General features: G+C 33.5%; 1 protein-coding gene across 1 annotated transcript in view; it reads left to right on the top strand.

Moving 5' to 3' along the window:
• Positions 1–1011: 1011 nt before the first annotated feature.
• The window catches only part of LOC100866633 (Autophagy-related 16), a 32124-nt gene continuing 6954 nt past the window's right edge, over positions 1012–26181 (top strand). Inside the window, exons 1-4 of the mRNA XM_086907132.1 lie at positions 1012–1128; positions 9945–10124; positions 12419–12503; positions 12830–12976. Of these exons, the coding sequence (XP_086763258.1) occupies positions 1038–1128; positions 9945–10124; positions 12419–12503; positions 12830–12976 (503 nt within the window). The 5' untranslated portion in view covers positions 1012–1037. The remainder of the gene's footprint in view (positions 1129–9944; positions 10125–12418; positions 12504–12829; positions 12977–26181) is intronic.

Raw genomic sequence — 26181 nt, forward strand, 5'->3', positions numbered from 1 at the left:
CCATTAAATACCGAACGCAGGAAAACTTTGTGTCGGATAACTTTGTTAGTCCTTTATATCTCGCTCTTTTATTGTTCAGAAAACGTCAATGGAAGATAATACGTAAATCGTGTTACGTATACTATATCACTCTGATGTTTTTTCCACTTTGATGTTTTTATTGTGTTATGCGCAAGATTTTCCATATTCTAATTCTCGTATCTTAGATGAGTGAAAAATTCATGTTGGGTAACTCGAAGAGATTTTAATTAATTATATAGAAGAAGAAAATAATATTCTTAAAATTTGTACTAAATTTATACTGATAATATTAATATTTGAATCAGTTCTGATTCTATTAAATAATTTTAAGTTAAGTAATTGATAATATTAAACCTAAGTGAAATTTATTATTAGAATTATTATTACTAAAACTCATGTCATTTAAGTAAAAATAATTAATACAAATTGTATATTAGAATACAAGCATACATCTTTGAAAATATCAGCTATGACTAATATGAACAACGATAATATGAATATAAAATTATATTCACTTGCTAAGTGAAAGCCACGCATTTATATAATCGAAGTTGATACGGCTATTATCAACTAAGATATTAATATTCGCATTAATTTTCTATGTATTCATATTTTTTAATTACACACGTATATTTTATTTGTTATTCGATTTTGTGAAAACTTTTCATTGCTATACGTAGTTTGTTTAACTGAAGTTTAAACTGAAAATTATATTTGGTTGAAAATTATACTAAAAAACCAATATGCGTACGTATTATTATTTTCGTAATTTACTCGAATAAATTGTCTTTATTCGCCACGGATAAAATCCTATTCCATTCCTAATAAAATCCTGTCCATCAACCACGATAATGTATCCAGTGGAATCCAAGTACCAATTGTTACTACAATCTTCTTTAATACGTCACGTACGATACAAATGATCCTATTATCACACAGAACGTGTTGGTAAATGTTCCAAAACGACATTTCCATTTCTGTTTCAGCACACTCTAACGGGCCACTGCGGGAAGGTGATGGCTGCGAAGTTTCTTGGCGAGCCTTCAAAAGTAGTTACTGGCAGTTACGATCGTACCCTAAAAATTTGGGACCTGCGTAGCAAAGCGTGTAAGTAACCGGTGCCAAATAAATAGGAAACGTTTAGTGTACAACCGTTTAGTATACACTCTGATACTTTATTCGTAGTCAGGACATTGTTGCATTTTATATATATATGCAGACAGAAAATAATGCACAGTATTACTGGTAATCATTATTTCCATTTAATCATGAATAATGCTAATATATTTACTGGAATTTAAAAGGAACATGAATCTGAATATTCGTACGTGTATACAGTGTTTTTATGCATATAAAGTATCTCTGAATAATCAACAAGTGCTTTGCATGAGTGAAAATAAGAGGAAAAATTGTGTGAAATTTTTCTGTACGATTTGATGTCGTAAAGTTATTATATAAGCAGATTATAAAAATAGGATTTTATTTAAGTTTTATATTTTTGTAGAAGGACAAGAAAAAATAGAACACCTTTTAAATTTTGGATAGATTTACAACTTTTTTTTTAATCTAAATATTACATTACCAATGTTGTAAAAATATTATTATTGAATATGGAAGAGAAATCGTCGTACTACATTTTATAAAAAGATCATTTTTATTAAAATAAAACAGATCTTTTTTTCGTGTAATTGGATATTATATTTTTTACACAGTTTCTTCTTTTTAAACGATTAAAATATTGTATCTGACAATTCGATTCTCAATAAATAAAAAAAAAAAGAAAAAAAGATAGTTCAAAGAACATTAACATTAAGTGCGTTTTCTAAGCGTTAAAGCGTGAAATTAATACGTGTAAATGTATAACTTATTATCTAGTCATTTTCGTTTTAAATTCTTCTACGGTCTAATATTTTAATTATACGCGTTTTAAGGTGTTTTACATCCATTCTAGTTTTTCTACATCCAATCTTAGATTCATTATATTTTCGGACACGTAAGATATACTTTATACGCTTTAAATATCATTTCCTCGCACATGAGAAATCGTAACGCATATGCATAAATAAATTATTCGTCTATATTTGGACCAAAAATATGTCTGAAATCGTAATGGCACCATGACGAGGATATTTTGAGATTAACATATTTTGATACGTATCTCTCCCTCATTTATTAATGTTATAAATTACAAAACCGCCTCACATTGACGTAATAGCCTATTAACGTAAAAAATTCTTTGCAACTAGATAGTTCAATTTCCTCGCACCTTTATACTCGATTCTCAGCATCGTCTCGTTGCTTTCCCTTATTTACGAGCGCTCGTAAAACCATTACACGCCTAATTCGAGTCATCAGGAGGCATAACGTTGCCGTAACAGAGGAATCTAAAATAGCATCGACGGACTTGTAAGATAAGTTTGCGAGATATGGTACATAAAAGAGGTATTACTCCATCCAAAGATGCCCTGTATATTTAAAAAATCAAAAATAACAATTCCAAACGCCCACTTGTTTTCTTTTTTGCTCACTACTTCATTTAATACACGATCGAATCGAATTTTCTCCCCCCCCCCCCGCCTCTTTTTTCAAAATATTCTTCTTTCTCGTATATATCTGTATATATATGATACCATATTAATACATTTGTGGTATTATCTTCGATAGTATAAAAGTTAATTCGCCGTATAAAAGAAATGTCGATCGAGTTTTATTATTTACAGGTAATTAGAGTCGATAATGTCGGGTGTGTGATAAAAATGAGATAATGATCACCGATACTTATATTATAACGTATATATATTTTAAAATTCAACTGTATAAAAAATTAATATGAAAGTTTGCCTTTGACTTGGTGCTAGGGATAATAAAGTTTCGAATCGATGAGCTTCGTGGCAAGATAAAAGGGATCGGGAATAAAAGTGATTTTTCGTCGCGTCGTCACTCTCCGTGAGATTAATTAACACGATAACGCTCTTATCGGTAGTTAACGAAATCTTTTCCAACTTGCTCCAACGTGCAGTTTTCTTGTCACGAGCCGGCCCTCTTTGTTCCTGATCGTTGACGGCCCTAACGGATGGTGTTTGCCGGTGAGAAGGGGCAGATAAGAAATTGGTAAATTCATGCTAGATGAATGCCCTCCCCCATACTGATATGGTGGATGGCATCGGTGATTAAACGGAAGTTGCGAACAGAAGAAATTTAATTTAGATCCGGTTGTAACGAGACGGCCGTTAATTCTTGTTTTTAATGCAAAAAGTTGGCGAAGTTTTCTTCTCTCTCTCTCTCTCTTTTTTTTTTTTTTTGAATTTCGAAAAACCGAATCGCCCGTTCACTGCTTTAAACTGTATAATTTTGCGAGAAGATTTTAATGAAATGCAAATTGCTTGTACACAGACCGTTAACGAAGATGTATAATAACGTGTCGTTGGGAAGGAAATTTGATTTTTTTCTTCTCTCCCTTTTTTCCCCCCCTCCCCCTTTTTTTTCTTTCCTTTCAAACTGTATTAAAAAGAAGGACGACGCGATATTTTTAATATTCATTGTTTTTAATTTTTACCCGAGGCAACAAGGAACTTTTCAAACTTCTCGTGATATCTTTTTTCTTAAAAAAGGGGTATAAACATTGGAGATATATATATATATATATATATCCTTTCACACGAATTGGATGTTTATGATTCCTCGTATAATAATTAATTGCATTGAATTCTAATTTCTCATTTTATTATATTTTAATTATATTTTATTTATATTAATATATTCGAATCTATCAATTAATAAATATTATCTCTCGTAGTATTAAATATATAAATATACAAATTATATACGAATGAATGCGTAGGAATGCTAATATTCTTTCGAACATATTTCTTTTTTCAACAAACACCGTTTAATATTTCGTTAAACATCCTTTAAAAAATGCTATTTAAATATCTACTGTATCTTGTACAATATCAATTATTTTTTTTTTAAATAAATAATGATTGGATTTATTAATAGTTTCACAACGGGGGAGAAAAATGTATAAACAAATTGAAAATTTGAAAATAACGAAAAATTGGAAATACGCGTAATCGTATAATCCAAATGTCGCCTTTTATACACAGTATATTTCGATTTGTATCAATTTTTGTAAAATCAATATTTATAAAGTTATCAAAACGGAATAGTTGGTGAATATTTTTATGTAATTCGTTTATTAAAATAGAGATTTACCTTGGCTTATATGCGTACACGAGTTGTGTTATTTGTTTATTTATTTATTTATTTTTCGATAACGCGTAAATTTAGGAAAAGCATACACGGAGTAATACAAAAAGTAATAACACGAACTGTGTATCGAAATAATAATAATAATAATAATAAGAATAGTGAAAAACTCTTTGATCGTATCATTGAGTTGATCACGATGATACGTGTATTCGTGGACGAAAATAATTCACCGTGGTGTATTTGCCATTCAAACATTTACATGAACGGTGAACAAATATTGGGAATTATTTTGGGAACGTACACCGCATAGAAATAAAACCATGCGCGATATCAATTTGTATGCATGCGGAAATTGTCAACCGTTTACGCGAGAAATATTCAGCTCGATAATGCTTTCAATACACGATTTCTTTTATTAGATGTCATCCCTTATCTTTCGATTTGATATATGTTCCGTTGCAGAGTTTGAAAGGAACTATTCTACTATTCCTGTTCCAGTTGGGATTCGATTACCTGTCACTTTTTTCTAATATCAAATTAAACTTTCAACGGATATAAAAAGTCGAGGAGAAGCAAGGTATTAATGATTCGTGAGAAGTTTCATATTCAATTACGGATTTTGTATATTTTTTTTTTTTTATAATAGTTAAAAGCGAGGTTCTTACGTATAAAGATTCGCAAATACTTTTGTTCTGGAAGCTGGAAGATGGAACAATAAAAAGAAACGAAGAATTTTGTGAAATTCTTACTTCGTACGCGAGAGTAAGGTTGTCAGAAGAATGAGCCTTTTAAAAAAAATATCTTTTTTACTGCAGTAATTTTAGAACTTTTTAGAAAAGATTATTCGGGAAAACAAGGAATTCTTCTTTCTGATTTTTTTTTTTTTTGGACTCAATAACTTTATAAATATTTCAATTTTTGGTTAATATATAATAAAATTTTTAAAATCATGAAACTATGATTAATTTTTAATTATATATAGAGAGAGAATTAACGAAATAATACTTTTAAAAAATTGAAAAAAAAAAAATTATACAGTTTTAATAGAATTTCATAATAAAATTGTGCAAAAATGATGCTTGTGACAGAAAACTTTTTAACTACTCTAATAAATCCAATTTTTTAATTCACCATTTTATATCTCTCATATAAAATGACAAGTCTTGTCTCGTATGAAAGATAAAATAATAAAAATTTTTATATTTTTTGAGGCATTTTGAAATTCTAAATATATTACACAAAGATATTAAATTTTTATATTAATTACTTAATTAATTATATATACACGAACCGAATAAGATAATTAAATAATAATTCGAGCAAATCACTTTTCTGAATAATTCTCGTAAAAAAAAAACGCTTCGAAAATATATTTCATTTTTTTTTTTTTTTTTTACGTTTTAATACCTGGATCCGTCAAAATGCGCGATACGCGACAATAAATTATTATCTCCATGTTGAATACATATAGAAAGAATAAAATAAAAAATAAATAAATAAAAAACAAAAAATATTTAAATCAATATATATATGAAATGAAATTTCAAATCGAATTTCGGCCGATCAAATTGACGGTTCCACAAACCACCCAATTTTATCCCCTGCCTTTTTTATCGTAAAAAATGATTTCCTCTCCCCAGAAATCTCTTTGGAAACACCTTATATATATATATATCCAAAGAAATTATGTGGAGCAGGATTTTTATTATCGGATTGATGATTTAAAAAGGGGAGGATAAGCCGATTATTTACAACCGATTCGGGAAATGAAATACAGATCGTAGCTCGTGCGGATCCGTATCCCCTTTTCCAACAATTTTCGAGCCGCGATCCTCGCGTGATAAGCGGCGCTTTGAAGAAAAAGGGTGGCGAAGTGATAATTTTTGCGGTCAGGAAAGTGGCTCTATTCTGGCGAGGATACGTGAATCGCTTTCGGCAAATAGGGGGAGAGGGGTAGCTTTAAAAAGTAAATTGAACGACAGGAGGGACGTGACTGACTGATATGAGCCGAGCCAATGAAAGGTGGACGGCATTGCAAATGTACCCGGGATTTACACTTGGATCCCCAACAGGCGGTTCACTAATCTCGTGAAACCGTATCATCGTTCGAAGAACCCGTTCGAGATATCGATTTACATTATGGTCAACATTGCTACAATCGAACTTGTGGGTGGCCAACGTGGGTGGGGCAGTGTTGACATTGCATACACGGTGTAGCCTGCCGCGGATGATAGTGGAACGGTCGTGTTAATTCGCAAGATTTGACTGGAAGGATCATATTGTATAATTTATCCCACGGCTCGTTGAGAGATTGTTGGTCCATTTTAATGATGTTAGTGATAAAGACACTTTTGAAATCTTTTGAAAAATGCTGCAATTTAAAAAAATTAGAATTATTGCCTAGAAAATAATATAGAATTGTAATTGGAATTTCGATCGACTAGAATTGATTAAATTAAAATTCTTTTCGTGCAAGATTTCGCGATAATTTTTCACGACACAGAATATTTTCGCATCGAGAGAACGTTTGCACGGCTACCTTCCAAACTTTTTCCAGATTATTCCAGAATCATTTCTCGAATCATTCTGTGCAATAATAGAGAAGAGGTCGTTGAAGGCAAAAACTGAAGCCCTTTCGCTAACTTGTCCCAGGCGGATACGAGCACTCGACGAAATCTAGACGCGAAACTTCAATTCTTCTCTCTTTCTTTCTCCCTTCTCTTTTTCAAGAGAGGCACAAGAGCGCTCCTTTCCTTCTCTCGTCTTCCTTCTCCTCTCTTTACGCAATATAAATATAAAAAAACTGGGTTTGAGTAAATCCAACAATTCGAAATTACTCGCCTAAAATTAGTACATTTTTCTCGCGAGTAGTTTCTAAAATTAATTTCGTGGATAAAGGGATTTTGATACACGTTGACACACACACACAACGTCACTCGACGTCCGTTCCCACGCTTTTGTCGCGCAAAATAGTGAAAATCGAGAGGCTTGCTATCAGGGAAAGGTGGGACGAAGGTGGGCGAGGTGTACAAAAGTTTTGCGCAAATAAATCTCGCAGGAGGAGGAGAGGACAATGGAGGCCGTTGCTGAAAGCGCGTTTAACCGTGAATTATTGTTTAAAGCACGGGGCGATTTAAGACAAAAAACGACGCTTAAAGTGGATCAGCTGTTTTCTATCGGATTATTATTATCCTTCCTTGCTGCTATCATCTTGTTAACTTGTTTCGCAGCTGTGTCGGCTTAGGGAAACATCTGCCGCGAAATGCTTATTCCGTTCAAATTTCACTGTTCCTGTTTATAGACGGTAAATACTTAATGAACGAGGGAAATCTGGCGACAATTGGGTTACACTTGAGAAAGTATCCGTGTCTCAACGGGTATAATCACATTTGAATCTGTCTCATGATTCTCACTGTTCCTCCAAGATTAATGCAATCATTGATTTTTATACCCATATTATTCCTATGTAATAATATTTTTATTTGTAAATTCGATCGTGTGAGAAATGGAGCGGTGAGATGATAGAGTTCGGAGGAAGATTTCTTATTTGTCCGTGAAGATACAAAAATTTTCTACTTCATATTTTTCATTATTTATTTCTATTATTCTATATAACGTACATTGTTTGTGTATGTACGAATCATTCGTTGCTTTTATGCTACGCTTTGCACAAGTTGAAGTTAGAACGATGTAGATCAGTCTAGAAAATTCACAAAAAGAGAACACGTTTGCGAGATTGAAAGCGCCTGTGCTTATAGTTAACTGTAATCCATTGAGAGGCTTTCTTGGTTAATACGGGTAGCAGCAGGAAAAGTGAATCGACGTCGAGAAACGCTTAGATACTTTAGATTACTTGCTTCAACGAAGAAAATAATAAGATTCAAAGGGAATAGAAAATGTATATAAACTAGATAATGCACAATACAGTTAATATCATCACTAATTGATCTCTGTAAATATTTTCAATAGTTATAAACATTGCAGATCTGTATAATAAATATAACAAATAACAACAAGTTATTATATTTTGTTTGGAAATTTTTCAATTAGAAGAACGTGTAATTAATACACAGAGTTGAAGAATTTTATTAATCCCATATTTATTGATAAGTAGATTTTGATATTTAAAACTGTCGATAACTGTTTCTATTACTTTCGAATTTGTTTAGTTAACGCTTGGATTTTAAATTTAAAGTATAAATTCATGATGAATGGGGAGGGATGATTTAAAATTTGATTTAAAAAATCTTTTGACGATAAATGTTAAGTTTTTACCCGAAGAGATAAAGATTAAACGTGTTTAAAATTACAATTGCTTTCTTCTTTTAAATTGTAGTTCTCAGACTGGTCGTTTCCATCGATATCCACAGTGTAATAAGCAAGATTTCAAGCTTAATTTACTTCAGGAAACGACGTTTCTGTCGGCATTTCCGCGCAACTCTTGAGAATCAACGCAGAAATCTTCAATACAGAAACTCTTTGACACTGAAATTGCAAATCGGATAAATTACAAATCCACTACCTTACCTTAAAACTACCACCTTCATCTTTCAAAGTAAACGCGACACTAAACACAGATTAAAACTTCTATTATAACCAGTTACTGAAAATGTTTGTCCAACTATTTTCAAACAAATTTTTAAAATCAGTTATTGAAAATTAAATTTACAATTGCACACTTGTTTCCTCTCGTGCCATTAAATTTCTTTCTATATTTACATCAACAGATTTTTGAATAATATATGTGTATTTTCAAACATCTATTTTTTCTTTCTTTTCTTCTTCCAATAATAATCAAAGATAAGACAAGAATTAAGAATTTGCTCATCTAACTTCGAAAAATCATCTTAAATTTTTCTCGAAATTTTTTTCCAGAAAATTATACAAATCTTTATTTCGTAAATTCCATATAGAATTGTCACGAATAAAATCAATCGAGGAAATTTTGGTTACGCGAGTAACAACACAGTTTTGTCACGGTATAAATCGTATCGAAATAATTACCACGGCTTCGATAATAAATAACCTTAAAAACGACTGCCATTGCCCAGTGTCTGACGCACTCTGACATTACGAATTTCGCGTACGATTGTCCGTTTTACTTTGTTCCCGATGATCTACATTAAATCAAAAGTGATTTATTGTAGACGATCAATTAGCTTGTCGAACTTACAGCGACGATACGCCGGTTATCGATATCGCCCGAGGCACCGTGCTTCCTATGAAGATGGAATTACTGGGTCCAATTACTTGGCGGTAATGCATCATACCCGTCAACTTAGGTGTACCGACGTAAGCAGATTTTATGTGAATGCGGGAACACGCGATCTGATTGAAATTTCGAACCGAGAAATGAGATTTCGTTCTTTTCACACCGCTCTCCCCCCAATTGGTGGAACGACTCTATAAATTTGTAATTTTACCGCCAATGTAACGGCACGTTTATAATATTATTAGAAAATTGAAATTGAAAATGTCCCTCTCCTTCTCTCTCTCTCTCTCTCTCTTTTATTTCTACAAATATGCTCGAGGAAAAGAAATCTTTCATTCATCCCGCTCTGCAAATGTTTGTGTTCGTGTACTACGTTTTCATGCGGCATAAAATGAAACAACGATACGAATACCGTTGAATAAAAAAAATTATCGTTTATAATAGAAGTAAGAATTCAGACGATTTGATGTTCAATGTTGTTAAATCTTGTCGTTTTCAGGTATAGAAACAAAGTTTGCGGGTTCGAGTTGCAACGATCTTGTAACTTCGGACGGTGCGGGCTCTACGATAATTAGCGGCCATTTTGATCATAGGATTAGATTTTGGGATACAAGAGCCGAATCCAGCTCAAATGACATTTTATTGGAAGGAAAGGTCACTTCGCTGGATTTATCTCGTGGTAAGTTTCGTCTTTCTACGTTTTCAGAATATTTCATCTTAAATTTATACGTATATAAATTACATAAGTTTATCGGTTGAAATATTATCCGAATAAATAATGATGGATTAGAAGGGCCAGTTGCAAAGAAGAATCATTTGTCATAAACTTTTCGCATAAAATTAAATCATGGCGACTGCAACCGTAGGAATTATTAATTAATCAGATGATATGCAAGATTAAACAAATAATATACGTGATAAATTAACGATAGAAAGATTATATTTATGTATGCTTTCAATTGTAAAAAAAAAGTAATTAATAAATTGAATAAACGTTATATCCTTCTGATTAAATGTCAACGAATTATTTCGATTAAATATTTTAAATGATGAATAATAAATTGTTGAAATTTATTGAAAACTTTGAAAAAATAATAGTTTCCAGATGTTTTTGTAATTATTAAAATATATATATATATATATAATTTCCTACAACAATTCCAAGCATTTGAAACGTGGAAATAGAACGATAAGAGAGAAGAATAAATAATACCTTTGTCATCTTCACGACAAAGAGAAAATATATCGAGAAATTCGCGAAATTGTTAATCAACCATATTGAATGCACTTTGTGCATTGATGCAGGCATCAAAGGAAATTATTCAAACTTGTGGGGAGATGGACAGATCTTGAATTATGAAGATGTTCCAACTTGTAGAACTCGAGGAATCGTATTGCATGCAAACATTTGAAGCACATGGACATAAAAAAAGGTTGCAAGCACTATAAGAAATTGTATCGTAGGAATGTTAGAAGATATACAGCTAGCACGCGTTAAAAATGATATTCAGCTTGTATGATCTTCTTATTTTCCTCTTCAAGAGGGAAATAAATCGTAAATTTTTAACTGTTTTAATTTTTCTTCTTCTTTTCTTTCTTTTTCTTTTTCTTTCCTTTTTTTTTGCGCGTTACATTTCATCAATTAAAAGGTTTTATCATTGGAAAGATTTTATCATTGTTTAAAAATATTATCCTTCGGGAGATTAAATATCTTTTGTTCGAAATTCGCGGAACTTGTAATTCAACTCGAATTATTATTCGAATTATGAGGTTTCAAAGTATTTCTGTTAATCTGGAATTAATTAAAGCCTAGTATTATCGTTACCGTTACACGTAGTTAAACGGTTTATTGCGTTCGATAAAATCTTAAAAAATGAAAATCTTAATTAATAGAAACGGGTAAAACGAAATACCTCAAGTTTTCTAATTTTTTACTTTTTGAATAAACTATAAAACGCAAATACCATACTTTGATACACGATTAATTAATTTTGAATATAATGATTATTTATTATCAAATCTTTTGTATCTTTTTCTTTTGAAACGTTAAAATATTAAATTTATGATCATTTGCCAAACTCAAATTTTTATGAATAACGAAGGATTTTTTTTTTATTTATTTTTTCACGTAGATTATTCGTGATTTTGTTCATATCTGTCCATTGCTGTAATTAATTTAATTCTAAGCCTTGCGCATGAATTGATGATTTAAAACTATTTCATTGTATTAGAAAAAATCGTGCCTTCTTTGAAAAGATTAACTTGCCAGAAAGAATTCTTTGGAAAGGTGCACAGGAATAATTTCGACGACATAAAATTAAAATTCGAAGGAAACGATATCGCTAAGACTGTAAAATTCTGCTCGATTACATTGCGCCACTCTAATGCTTTTCCTTTATCATTCACCGTAATACATTATGTATACTTCCATTAAAGTATAATATACCATTCCTTGGGAAATGGCCGCTAGATTCACAATGAAACCTTTCTCGAACGTCTCCCTATAAGATTTATATATCTCGAAAAAAGAGTTATTTACTTACTTTTTTTTTTTTTTAAATAAATTTTAAGAAGCTGAAATATTTCTTTCTTCCACCGTTGCTATTGTAAAGATTCATCACGATTGAATTTAATCGATTATTTATTCAAATTGATCATACGCAATTTTTTATATGCAGTGAGTGATAAAAAAAAGTAACTTTCAAGATAATACTCGTTAAATAATCGAAAGAAAATTTTAATCGAAAAGTTAATATATTTAAACAATTTTTTGTTTCAATTAGACATGAAAAATGAATTTCTTTAAAGATTTCTCGAAAGTATATAATCTTCAACAAACGAATTGTGTGATATGAAGAAGTTATAAATTCTTTTTTTTTTTTTTCTTTTATCATTCATGTATAATCATATTAACGCAACTAATTAAACTTTAACTTGATGTAAATTTAAATAGCGATATCTGATTGTTTGTAGATGCAAATTACCTTTTGAGCTGTGTCAGAGATGATACGTTGAAACTCATCGATCTGCGGATGAAGAAGATCATTGGATCATTTAGGTAAATGAGAAAAATCCTATAAACAAAACAGATTTTTATTTTTTATTTAATTTATATTTCGTAGGAACTCAACAAATTATTTTTCTGCCGATTGTGGATCATTTATGACCAAAATTACTATATTTTAAACAATTTCTATACTACCGATTTTTATCATAAATGAGGATAAAACGAAATATTAAAACAAAAAAGGAAAATTAATTTTAACGAATAATTATTTTTTAATCGTTCAGGATTAGTCTTTCGAGAGTTTCGTTAATAAAATATTTAATATTAACTTTGGATTGTAATAACGATTTTTGAAATGAACTTAATTTCATTTTTAGCGCCGATGGCTTTAAAGTCGGTTTTGACTGGACACGAGCTATTTTTAGCCCAGATGGTCAGTACATAGCGGTTGGTTCTTCAGACGGGTCCGTTTTCATTTGGTCTGTCGCCACCAACATGATTGAGACTGTGTTGAAAAACCATTCGTAAGTATCTCTCTTTATTAATTATTGGAATTTATAAAAATTACAATTTTTTGATATTTTTCTTTTTATAATTATTTGATTAGAAAAACAAAAGTAATTATTTACACATATTTGTTTTCATCGTAACGTTCCAAACGTACCATCATTCGTATGTAAAATATTTAAAATACCTATTTAAATTAATATTTAAATCAATACATAAGCCATTAATTCTACTATTAAATCAGGTCATTGTATTCAATCGTAAAAGAAATATAATTAAAATTATTCAATTTCGATCAAACAAACGAATCTTCTTCAACACCGATAAAAAGAAAACGATCTTTTACGCGTAAATTAATAAATTATATATTACAATTAAACGAGATTAAGATCCTTCGATCTTTTGCGTTAAAATTGATCAATCAATTCGCGATGATACGATGAGTCATATTTTCAATTAACGAATTCCATTATCGATGCACATAGAGCATTAAAATTTATCATCCTCAAACTTTGTCGTCGCAGCGTAAAAACGTCAAATCGGTCGTAATTGTAGCAAGCATCTTCGAGTGCTTTGCACACGTTCCATAATTCGTGCGCTCACATCCCCTAACCTAAAGTGGAAAGGCACGGAAAAATATTTCGGCGTGACCCGATTTCCTTCTCCAACCTTTCCACTTATATATACACGTATCCATGGACATGCTCGCCTATTCCACCCGTATATCCCGCGCACATAATATTTTTATACATGCATATGTATATAAACGTATATATAATATAGATAGATATATGTATATGGGATACACGGCGATATCGCAAATTTATACGATAGCCTGGATGCCAGCAACTTCTTCGAGCCACAGTGTCGGCCACCGCAATTCAAACTGTCGCATCGTGAACGTTTCGTTTAAGGCGCAAGTGTAAGCGAGCCGTGGAAGATTCATTTCTCGTATAATCAAATATTATTGGGGTATTGCGTAATTTGTGCACACAAATGGGTCTCCCGTTCAGATTATTTTGAATATAAGAATTTTATCAAAGAATCTTTTATTTTTAATCCCGTAAAAAAATGGTGTTATGATATTATTTTGAATTTAATATCTTAACGCAATATAAACGAAGCACTCGAATTCCATTTTGGCATTATTATATTTTTCGTTAAAGAATTATTATTATTTTCGATTGAACTGAATGAACGAAAGTTTTTTCTATTTTCACTTTTATTTCAATTCGTTATTATATCTTTTTACGCACATTCTCACCCCCTCGACGAAACAATATTGTTATTACACGCGTCGAAGACACCGCGGATAAGAATCCTATCGTCAGCCAAGAAAAAGAAAAAAAAAGAAATCACCTCTTACCAAAACTATTAACCAGCTTCCATCACAAAATCGCGGACAATCTAAACGATAACATCGCAACAACAACATCATCATCGTCATCCCAATTTCGAGAGAGCAAGATTTCTCTAGATTGCTCTCCTCTCGACGAAAGAGAAGGAAGGGTGGGAAGCGAGAAATAGCGAAACCACCCTTTCTCGCTCGAATTTCACGGTGGATACATCCGTTCCACGATTATCCCTCCGGTTTCCCAAGGACGCGGATCCTCGAGTCCCTTTCCACGCCGGGAAGAGGTTGTTGCGTCCGGCGTGCGCCTAAGTGGCGGTCGTATCGAAAAATAGCTTCGAGCACCGGTCACGTATACGAGAGGAAACCCGGTCCCCGAGGTGAGCCGGTCAGCGTGCGTGATTTCGCCGTTGTGTACGCGCACGTTTCACTGTTATTACTTTCACCCATCGAAGGGGAGCGTCTCGTCCCTTTCTCCTCCACCCTTCGGTCCTCATCACCCTCTCGTTGCACACGGGGAGATGATGTTTCCCGCGATCGTTCGACGTACGTTCGAGATCGATGTAATTCGTACGTTGCTCAGGAATCCACCCAGGAGACTAACTTAATAAGCGCCTCGCCCTCACACACACACAACCTCCCCCGCCCAACGATCGACAAGTTGGAAACGTAAGCACGATATACCGATATTTAATGCGCGAATACCGATGCGGATGTGCAGACCGATGCCGGGTTACCGATGTGGATTAACGTGCGAGCGGAGGAGGAAGAACCGTGGCACGCAAGCGTGTACGATATGCAACCGCGAGTTAACAGATTACCGAGCTGCAATCCTTCCCCTTGCGGAATTGGATTCTTTGCAGGATGCGTTGTTGAAAGTGTTGATTTCTTCTTTTTCTTTCGATGCTCGATTGCCGGAAGTTAGAAAGAAAAAGAAGAAGAAGGAATGTAAACATTTAAAGAAGCATCTCACAATTTCTTCATTTTTAACCAACGACGAATATTTACGTAATAAGAAACGTTGATGATCGAAGCATCGAGGGAGTTATTCCATCGATCCCGTGTTTTATCCGAGGATGAATAATATAATCGTTAACTGTGGGCAGAATGCGGAAAATGGGAGGAAGCGTTCTGCTTTGCACAATGGTTTTTCCCACGTGGCTACCCTCGAGGAGTCGGGGGATAAAAGCTATCATTCCACGCCGGCCTAGCGATACCTTGATTTGTGTAACTTGTTATTAATAAATAAGTGCGTAGCGAGGCGTGGTAACAGGCGCGGGTTATTATTCTTTTCAGCGGTAACTGACAAGTAACAGCATCTCATAAACATTACTGCGCCATATTTCAGTCACGCACGCATTTACGGCGATTTTGTCTTGCACTTTACGAGTTTCGATGGCTTACCGCGATAGTTAGAGGGGTATAACTGGACCCCTAAGGAAGTGGTTCGATTAGTATACGCTTCATCCTCTTTTTTGCTCCGTTTCAAGTGTTCCCCTTCGAACCGATCTTATCACAGGAGTATGGAACGATGTGAAAGTGACGCTCTCTGTTCGAAATTCCCGCCAATTCTCGAAAGTATCATTGATTACTGACTCGTCGACTCGATTTTAGAAAGTCGAGAAAGATGATTGAAGTGTTGAAAAGAGTCAACTGGTTGGGCCAATGTAATAAATTGCACTGTCTATTTCTGTGCACGGAATTTGAAAATATGAATGAATAGTTAACGTGAGCTCGAAGCAATGTATAAATCAACGGTTCGTTTATAATATCAAACGAGTGTTCATTGAAATACCGCGTTCGAAATGTTTCGAATGCATAAGCAGTCGAATTGATGGAACACATGTCGGAATGTGACGCGAAGAAGTTGATTTTTTTCAACGATTTACTTCGATATTCTACCGTTATTATCGCCACAGGCCATAGTTTTCTATATTTACTACGTATTCGTAAATTACCGCACAACCTGAAAATGATAAAATTGGTTAATAATGCGAGGTATGCAATATGGAATAACGCCATTAGCCACACCCCTTGTGGCAGATTAGTTACAAATTTTCACTTGTACAGGCTTTGAAATTAAGCTGTAACGACGAGGAAGTAAATTATATTACATATTAATTATTGGTATTGGAAACGATGCGAGAAAAATACACGAGAAATCTGAGTGAAATTAAATACAAGGAATAAAGTAAAGTTAAAGTCTTGGTTTTAGATAAATTTGAAGCAACGAATTATTTCAACGATTTACGTAATTACTCTTATTTTAGAAATATTATAGGAACAGCTTTTATGCTCCAACTTCAAAAATTATAATTCGTGATTACCTTTGGTGGTAAACTCGAAATCCGTAATTTAAGAGGTTTAAGAGACCTTATTCATTAGGTTACAGAGACTGTTGCCTAATTATTATTCAAATTATTATTTAAACGCTGTTGATAATATCAACGATACGAATAAAATTGAAAATTATTCAAGAAAATATTGAAAAAAAATTTTTTAACAAATGATTCTCAGATAGATTTCGATCAAAATTTGATATCATAGTCGATATTAATCGAGTACACAGGATCGAATTTTTGTAACAAGCACGCTATCATCAAACACATAAATATAAATGGAAATCATTTGAACACTCGTTATTCTCTCTTATTCAATTCTGAGATCCTTTTAATAAGTGTGTTGCTGATAATGTTAAAACTGACAGTGGCGAAATAGTCAACGATTTACGGCGATGTTTTACGACTCTGTCGAGTAGATATTTACAGATGTCGTAAATCGTAAAACAACAATAATTATTTGATGTATTCGTAAATTTCTTGGATCGATTATTATTACATTGTCAAATGAAATACAGCAGTGAACAGCCATTACTCAACATGTACTTACGTGTGTACAATTTCTTACGCCAATTGAATTTAATCATTTTATCCTATTAGATTGTTCAATAAATTTATAATTTTTTTTCTTTTTTTTCTGGAAATGAAAAGAATATTCATACATTTTCCCAAAAATTACATTCAAAATATTCGATTTTTGCGAAAGATATCTCTCGTTTTTCTTTGTGATAATTAAGTTAAAAAATGGATATTTTAAAAAGTGTTTTTGAGCGAATAGTGAAATGCAAACAGAAACATTCTTGATATCATTCTTAAAACGTGTTCAAACATTTTCTAAAGCTTTTCCATTTATTTCAAATGATTGTTAGAATAGTTTGTGGAGAACAGTTTGTACTAGCGGTCAATTCGCAACACGTTGGATTGTTTGGTTTTAAATTAAGCAAACGTTTTAGATTTTCATACAAAAATTTTGAGATGTCGGAACTATTCACGATTATCAAGTTTTCATTCCATAGTTTCCAAACAAAAAACAAAAAAAAAAAAGGGAAAAAATTTGAATCAGTATTCGAAAGCTTCACAAACGTGAAGCCAACATTCAATTTTTTTTTTGTTTTTAATTAAACCGTTTATTTAGAAAAATGATGTCATTCCATTTCTTTTTACATAATATCAAAAAGAAAAAAGAAAAAAGATTTTATCAAAGTTCAAATCAAGAAACGAAATATTTCAATATTTATTTGTTAATCCCCCTCTTTTTTACATTCCAAAATTTCTTTAACTCGTCGTTAATATATAACTACGTAATACTATCGTTTGCTCATCGAATCATCAATTACACACATAAATTCCTATTTCCTTCCAAAAATGGACTCGCACTTCCGCCACATTCCCAATATAATGACCCAATCATTTCCAAGACAATCACGCCAATCTATTTCACGTTCCAACACATCCGCCCCAACCCCTCGCATACCTTATCCCTCGTCTCTATCGACAGTAACAGTAAGAAATCAATATCACCAAGGAATTAAACGCAACCGTTAGTCGATACTACGGCTACCGGTCGAACGCCGTAATGAAAATTCACCTTTCTTCCTCCTCGAAGAAAAAAGAAGAAGAAGAAAAAGAAGAAAGACAAACGGTAAACGCGTCAGAGTTTAGAAAAACGATTACACGGGTGTGCGAGTAGATGTGCGAATACAACACGTGCACGTGTACAAATTCCAGCCATTTCCGTTGACTATCAAACGGAGATCTCATTGTCGCCCAATGTAACGAAGAGAGAATCGTGCTAGATCAATTGCCCCCTTCTTCTCGCCTAACGCTCGATTTCGTTTTCTGGGGCAATGATCGGCCCGGATCCGATATTATGTCATTTATCTTCGTCGTATCTGTTCGAAAGGCCAGCAAGACGAAGCGAGCTCTTTATCTGTTTTTCCCATTCCCAGCCTCTCCTCTCCTCTCGTGGCAGGGGTCGGCAGCTGTTACGGATATACACGTCAGCTCCGATCCTCCTTCTCCTCCTTCTCCACCCTCCACGCTGCTTCATATTTCCATTCTTCCCTTCCCCTTTGCTCGTTATATTTTCCTATTGATGATCAATCCTCGATATAAACCTCCACCAGTCAGTCCGGTTAGACTATCTTTTCTACCGGTTACTGGCATCGGGTTAAATCTTCCCCTCCTTTCTTTTTTTAACGAGGTCAGCGGATCGAATAATTGGATGGTACGTACGTTTCTTAATACCTAACATTAAGATTAATTTTTAATGCTATTTTATCTCTCTCCCCTCCCCCTCCCCCCCTCCTCCTCCCCTTTTTTCAAAATAGTAAAAGTATAATTAATCGTCACGTGAATATTCTAGTAAAAAATATAGTATAGTATGATAAGAGACAAATTAATCAGTCTTATTTCTCGTTTTGGAATAAACGTGAAAGAGAGAAACCGTGATCTTACCAAGTTGTTGCTCCTCAAATCTTAGAAAGATCTTAGAAGAAGCACCGAGGTCTTTCTTCAATAACAGTTGTTCCCGTTTGCCATGCACGGAATTTCTTCGAGGAAACTGTATTAATACTTAATAAAAACGTATCGTAGATCCCCCTCTTATCTTTCGCGCTATATAGAACTGCTATAAATCGATAAAAGTTGGCTACTTCACCCGAAGTAACGCCAACGGGCCCCTTTTCACTTTATAATTTACCATAATTTCGGTGTTTTCGAAATAAAAAATTGCTAAAAGGCTACTGTTACATGATTATCTTTATCTGGCGATGAGGAGGGCTAATTTCTATGATATTCGATTCTACAATATCCTCATATTATATTCCTATCAGATCAGCATAAATCTCCCCTTTCGATCCACGTTATCGTTACACGTAATAATCAAGTGGGAAGTTTTATTAACCGTCAGATCTTAAGCTTCCTGTTAACTCTACTCGATCTTATGATTGAATTCGTTTCGTTTCTCGTGCTTAAGGAGATCCAATAACTGTAATATTCGAGGAAGTCCTTGTCGTCGTTTACCTCGTCTCTGTAATTACTCGAATTGTAATGTAACGAGTAAGTAAAATGTATTCAAATTGAAATAAAAAAAAAAAGTAATTTTACGTGTAAGAACGAAAGCGTGCAATCATAAACGTGCACAGAATTTTATCTCGTGATTTCGATATACTTTTTACAGATAGGATAATTTCGAAACAAAAATTTTTTAATTCGTCCTCATTTCAACTCTCACGATTTCAATTTCTCCACTGTTCGAATTTTATTTGGAATTTTTCTTCTTTTTTTTTTTTTTTTTTTTTTATCATTTCTTCAACAAACTGCACCATTCACAACTCAATCCGAGAATTTTTCTTCATTTCGCGCGCGCGCGCAAAAAAAAAAAGAAAGAAAAAGAAACAGGTTGCTGAACAGAAACCGAAACGTATCGCATGTTAAGGAATTAAAAAGAACGCGAGGTAACCGAAAAGTTTCGCTAGTGGATGGTAAACTAACGTGGAAATAATGGGGCAGCGTGGATGTATGCGCCGCATCGATCTCGTCCAAGCATTCAACCATCTACGCTATTCATGCATCCAACAACTTTAAGGCGAATTTAGACGCGCATCCCGATGATTCATCCACAGCGAAGGGATGCAAAGATCGTTTTTATCCGCATTTCATCCAAATTAATCGAACGAACAAGATAGAATCAATTTTTACTTTCGATGAGAACGTAATGCAATGTAAATGGATTGGGACGTAAACAATCGTATTTTCTTTAAAACGACAACTGTGAAATTAAAACAAACATCCACAAGAAAGCGTAGAACGTATCTTTAATTATATAACGTAAAAGAAATAGAAACGGTTCACACTGGCTGACAATTTCGACAATTTAAATTGAATTCGAATTCAAGTATAAATATTTTCATATTCGTTGGGCGGATGAACCAAAACGTGTAAATTTACATTACGAGCGTGAAGTGAAACGATTATATTCCAAGACGTGGGAAAGTTTAAGGGAGGAGGGAATTTTGCCGTCCGTTACTAAAATTGGAAAATATTCAATATAGGAGAACATCGGTCGGCTAGGCGTGAACTCGAATCAAATATGGACCCATAAACGGAGCGAGCACCGGAGTTAAGTAAAGGAGTTGGTGTTATAGAGGGGATTCATTGTCACGATCGTTCCGTTTGATCGTTTATGTACGTAATATGTTTACCTCGCCTTGTGCTTTCGGATTTTGGCCTCTCTGGAGCCGGGACCGCTTAAATACACACACAAATACGTGCCCGGCGTAAGGAACTGTATGTACTCACAGTTACACGGTTATGTTTGAATGGAAATTCGGCCTCGGTTTCGAATTATGCGCGAGAATTATAGAGATATTTGCGGATGATAATTATTCGTGTGTTAAATTTTCACGAATAATTTCTTCACGATTTTTAATATATTTTTAACAAATTTTTCGATATATGAAAAATTAGATATTACATTCATTGTGATTTTTGTGTTCGAATAATTTGAAAACTATTTTTCTATTAATAAGAAGTATCGTTCAAGAATGATATACGTTTAAAAGAATTCTCCAACAAACATCATTGATCACGCGAGAGAAATTGCGTTACGAACGCATACATTCTCTCGCTCGTTCCATAGATTCAGCTTCCGAACTGCTCGTTTGCAATTCATTCCGTGTTACAACACTCATACATAACAATAAAATTCCGAATAAAATCTGTCCCGAGCCATTTCCGCGGCCTTTCAAAGGGATTATATACCGATGATTATCAACGCGCACGCATACAACACGTGTACCCCTTTGCCACCAACGTATCGACGCCAACGAGCAACATCCTGTACCACACGCGTGTACCTAAGAATCGCATCTAAGAATTCACCATCTCCCCAATATAAATCCACGTAACTCCGATAATAACCAACCTTTCCCTCTTTCACGCGAAAGGGGAGGGGGGATACATTTATTCCGTTTGTATTCAAGAGGAGCTGCCACCGTTGTCCCTTCTTCGCGGCGACGTCTCGCGTCATTTGGCCGTGAGAACGACGCCGATCTAATCATCGTACGTATTGTCGTCCAGCCCTGTTGCCGGCTGTACGTCAATGAGCGCGCCATTAGGCGCCACTGTTCGTGGCCGAGCGAGCATTCAGATACGCGTCGCTCGCGGCCACGTAGATTGATGGCAGAGATACGCACGATTGTCTCGATAACAGGCGGAATTCCTCGCAGAATTGTCGCTCCTGGACTACTCCTACGCCACGTCTATGAATCCTCCTCCTTTCGTGCGTGAGAGAAGAAAGTAATCGGGCTTGCGTCACGCGACTTATGGGGCGGTGTGTTCGCGAGGATGTTCGTTTGTTCGATTCAATGCTACGCCGGATTCACTCGATTTCCTTCCCCCGTATTTCATCGCATTGAGCGTGAGGGAGATGTTTGGGATGGGAATAATGCGGCTATTTTAATACGCTTGTAGGAAGAGACGAGTGTCGCAGTAATTTTTCCAATGTTGATATTTCCAGGAATGTATATATATAGAATGAATTTAGATTTCTTTTTTTCTTTTTCTTTCTTGGATCGTTAAATTCGTTCTGGTATATTATAGATTCTATCGAGGTTGAAGATGAGTTGATCTTTCATTGGAAAAAATATGTAAATTTTTATTGCTTGTTGCTTAAATTGAATGTTAAGTAAGTTTTACATATAAAGGTAAGATTAAATATTTTTAATAGCTCAAAATTAGTATTTCGTTGATACAGCAGAATTGAAAATAATTAAAAATATGAAGTAAGGTTCATTTAATTTCCTGTTTAAATCTCATTCGTATAAAATTTTCTTTTAAAGATAGTGAAAGATACTGAAATATGGGAAAGCGTGTGTATTTAAAGTTCCTAACATAATATTGTAGAATAATAGTAGAATTTTGTTTCATTAATAGAAACATGTCTGAAATTAATGCTTTTTTTAACGTGTAAAATTAACATTTGAATATAGTTCATTTAGATTATATATATATATCTAAATATAAATAAAAATATAAATAACGATATTTAATGTCACTATATTTTCATTTTGATTAAATTACAAAATTGACTTTTATCATGCTCATAACGTGAATATTTCCTTTAAAGTAAAATATGCGTATAATTAAAAATCAATTTGTCAATCAAAATATTCCTCGAGTTCATATTACGAAAATATTCAAATATATTCATAAATTAAAAAATTCTATTTGAATCTTATTTTGTATTTAATCGGACAGAATAAAAGACTAATTCTGATTATCTTGAACAATTGTTATAATTTTTATAATTAGGAAAGAAAATTTGTCGTAAAAAATTATATACCACGAAAATGGAATAACTTTCTTTATAAGTTTATAAATATTCCTAACGAAACGATTTTAATTAAATCCTAATTAACTCAAGCTCATTCTCCTAATAAATAAAAAAATAAAGAATGAATCTCATGTTATAACAGATGTTCTAAATGGTATCCATTTTATTAACGATAAAATATATCTCAAAAATAAAAAAAAGACACGATTTCTTCGATGAAAATTTAAAATACATTCCATGTCAACATGTTCCCATGCAATGAACGATTACGTTTTACGGTTAGTTGCGTTAAGATTCTCATTTTGCCTGTACTGTAAATTTATCGCCTTGAGGCATCGCCTACGTCGACTGTGTCAACAGGTGGTGCTCATCATTTTGCACTGACATATTACAAAGGAGCTGCTAAGTATGATAAAAGACGCATTGCCAAAGAGTAAATTGACCAGCTCCCCCGCCTGTTAGATATTTATAAAACGATGTTTCGATAATCTTTCCACCCGATAAATCATATTTTTCGATCTATCGTTTTAATAACACGCCTCGATTGTCTCCTGTAAATCAACAAACTTAACAATTAGCGTTTCCATATGAATTTCACGCCTGCAACAATTTCATCGGCAATAATTCTTTCCTGCAATTAATTAAAAGTACTACTGGTTGAAATGTTGAAATGTGAAGATGCGTGCTTTGGATTATCGATTACAGAAACTCGTCAATTGGTACATTATATTGTATTTTATTACTTTAGTAACAAAATATTTGACAGAAAGATTATGTAGAAATTTATCGATTTACGTATCGTATTATCACGTATTATTTTAATTAATAGTTGGAATAAAAAAAGTATGGAACCAATAAATAGAAAAAATATTTTAGAATCACGTCAACTCAATGACGTATTATTATACTAATTTAATAATATCCCTCTATTTCTCATATTAAATAGCATTTATATGCTATTTCTTTTGATTTATATCGATCGAATTTAAATCTTCATATTCATATATAAAATTAATTAACGTTACTCCTGGCAATTGCGTTAATTATTCTATCGGATAAACGAAAACGCAGTTACGTTTTAAAAAAAAAAATAGACGACGTTGATCTTTCCTTTAAACGATCCTCAGGCAGCGATATCCTATTTCTTGCAATTGCGCATAATCCATCGCCCCAAGGTGAAATCTGAAATCCTGGGTGGTTCTTCTCGCGGATAAGTTTCACTTTGCATTTCCCTTCCTCATTCCCTTCTAATTGTTTGCTAGCGGTTTTCGTAGCACGCCATTGTCCGTTGATCTTTACACGATAATCCATGGTTTTATAAAGATCTAGCTGTGAAGGATTCTACTCTCTTTGTTTTCGAGATATTTCACGAGAACGAACATTAGAATTTTTTCTTTAAAGGATATTTTTAGCCTCTTTAGAGAGAATAGCTTTTAAAAATGAATTTTATCTGATATAATCATAACCGATCATAAACGAGTTAGAAAAAGCAGTAAGTTTAATAAACTAATTGTAAAATGTAATACAATTTTTACGCGTGGAATTTCGTATCTAATTTTTTTTTTTTTCTTCAAAAAAAAAAAAAAGAAAAAATCCTAAAAAGTTAATCAAACTCGCCTTCTCGTTTATCCCAACGCAATCCAGTTTCTCGGTAAAAAACATTGGCAATTATAGAATAACACTCGGTCCAGTTAAAACGAAGCGATTGGATAATTGTCACGATATTACTTCCCCGTTTCCTTCCATTCGGTTAGTCCAACCCCTTTTTCCTATTTCACCCCGCCGTTTTCCCTCGGTTAAACGGTGTCGCGCTCGCCGCACAAAGTGGCGGGGCGGGGGTGGAGGAGGGGGAGGGGGAAAGCGAGCCGAAACGCAGCGCAATGAAAGGAGAAGAGAAACAAAGGGGCGGAGGTGGAGGGTTGGAGGTAACGGTTGGAAATGTCGTTCGAGAAAGCTTATTTCCACGCTCCTTCGGCAAAAATGGATAGGTCCCTTTTATCACACTCGCAATACACACCACATAGGTGGTTGCCTGCTCGCAAAGGTATCCAGGAGGCGAGACACTTGGAGAAATATAGCTGTCGCGGTTGGTAGCACTGGCTGCGGGCGGCGACGGTCGCCATCGTTGTGCACGACGGGCGGTCGTCGCGACGCACGTTTCTCGCGAACAACACTTTTTCTCCTAGCCACCGTTGTTGTTTCGTCCTATAAGAGGCTGCCTTTTTGTCACCAACACGAAATTTACGTACTCGCGTAGGCATGTCGGTCGATCACACAACTGGCGTTCTACGTTTTCTTTTTTAAAATATGGAAATTTTCGATTCTTGATTAACGATATTATTTTTTGATTTCCAGGAATTTTGGATTTTTTTTTTAATTATTTTCGTCCCCTTTATACTCACTCGTCAATCTATTTGTTCAATTGAATCTTGTTCTATATTTTTACTAGGGATTATATTTTCTAATTGGAAAAGAGAAATGAGACTGTAGTTCCAGTTTCAATGAGAAACAATGTATATAAAATATGTGGAATCAGAAAAATGGATGTCTCTAGTATTTCTTCGGTGAATCTTATTTAAAGAATAATTGCAATTGCAAACTCAATTGTATATTAATTTTGATTAGACTTGTCTTTTTAATTACATTTTTTCATCTTACTAGTTAACAAATTATAAATCTGAAATTTTAATCAGTATATGATTCAATAAATGATTCTTCTATCTAAATTTTTATTATATCTTAAATTATTATTAAAATTATTGGCAAGTGATTTTTAAAAGATAATTAAATTAGATTTTAAGATCTATCTAATTTTAAACAGGTTTTTCTTACACAAGAAATTTAACTTGGCTTTGTAAATATAAAAGTCTGGAAAACGTGGTGCCAAGCTTAAGCCCGTGATCCAACAGAGATATCGGTTACTTAAAAACTCCTCAACATGTTTTCTAAAATGTGATAACCTTCCATCGTGTTGAATTAAATACCTCCAAACTTCAACATCTACTATAGTAAATTCAACAAGTTTTCTTAAAAAAGTTAAATTAGTTATCGACGTGACATTGCCCATATTTTTTTGTACAATAAATTAATTCGTTGAAAGATATTGAAATTGAAAGGTATTTAATTTTTCAGCTTTATTTAATTAAATAATATTTAATTTTTTAATATAATACCGAAATTTTACAATCCAAGCAA

This window comes from Apis florea, unplaced genomic scaffold, assembly GCF_048593485.1.
Source record: "Apis florea isolate Af1SG1 unplaced genomic scaffold, ASM4859348v1 contig_2748_pilon, whole genome shotgun sequence".
NCBI classification, from domain to species: domain Eukaryota; kingdom Metazoa; phylum Arthropoda; class Insecta; order Hymenoptera; family Apidae; genus Apis; species Apis florea.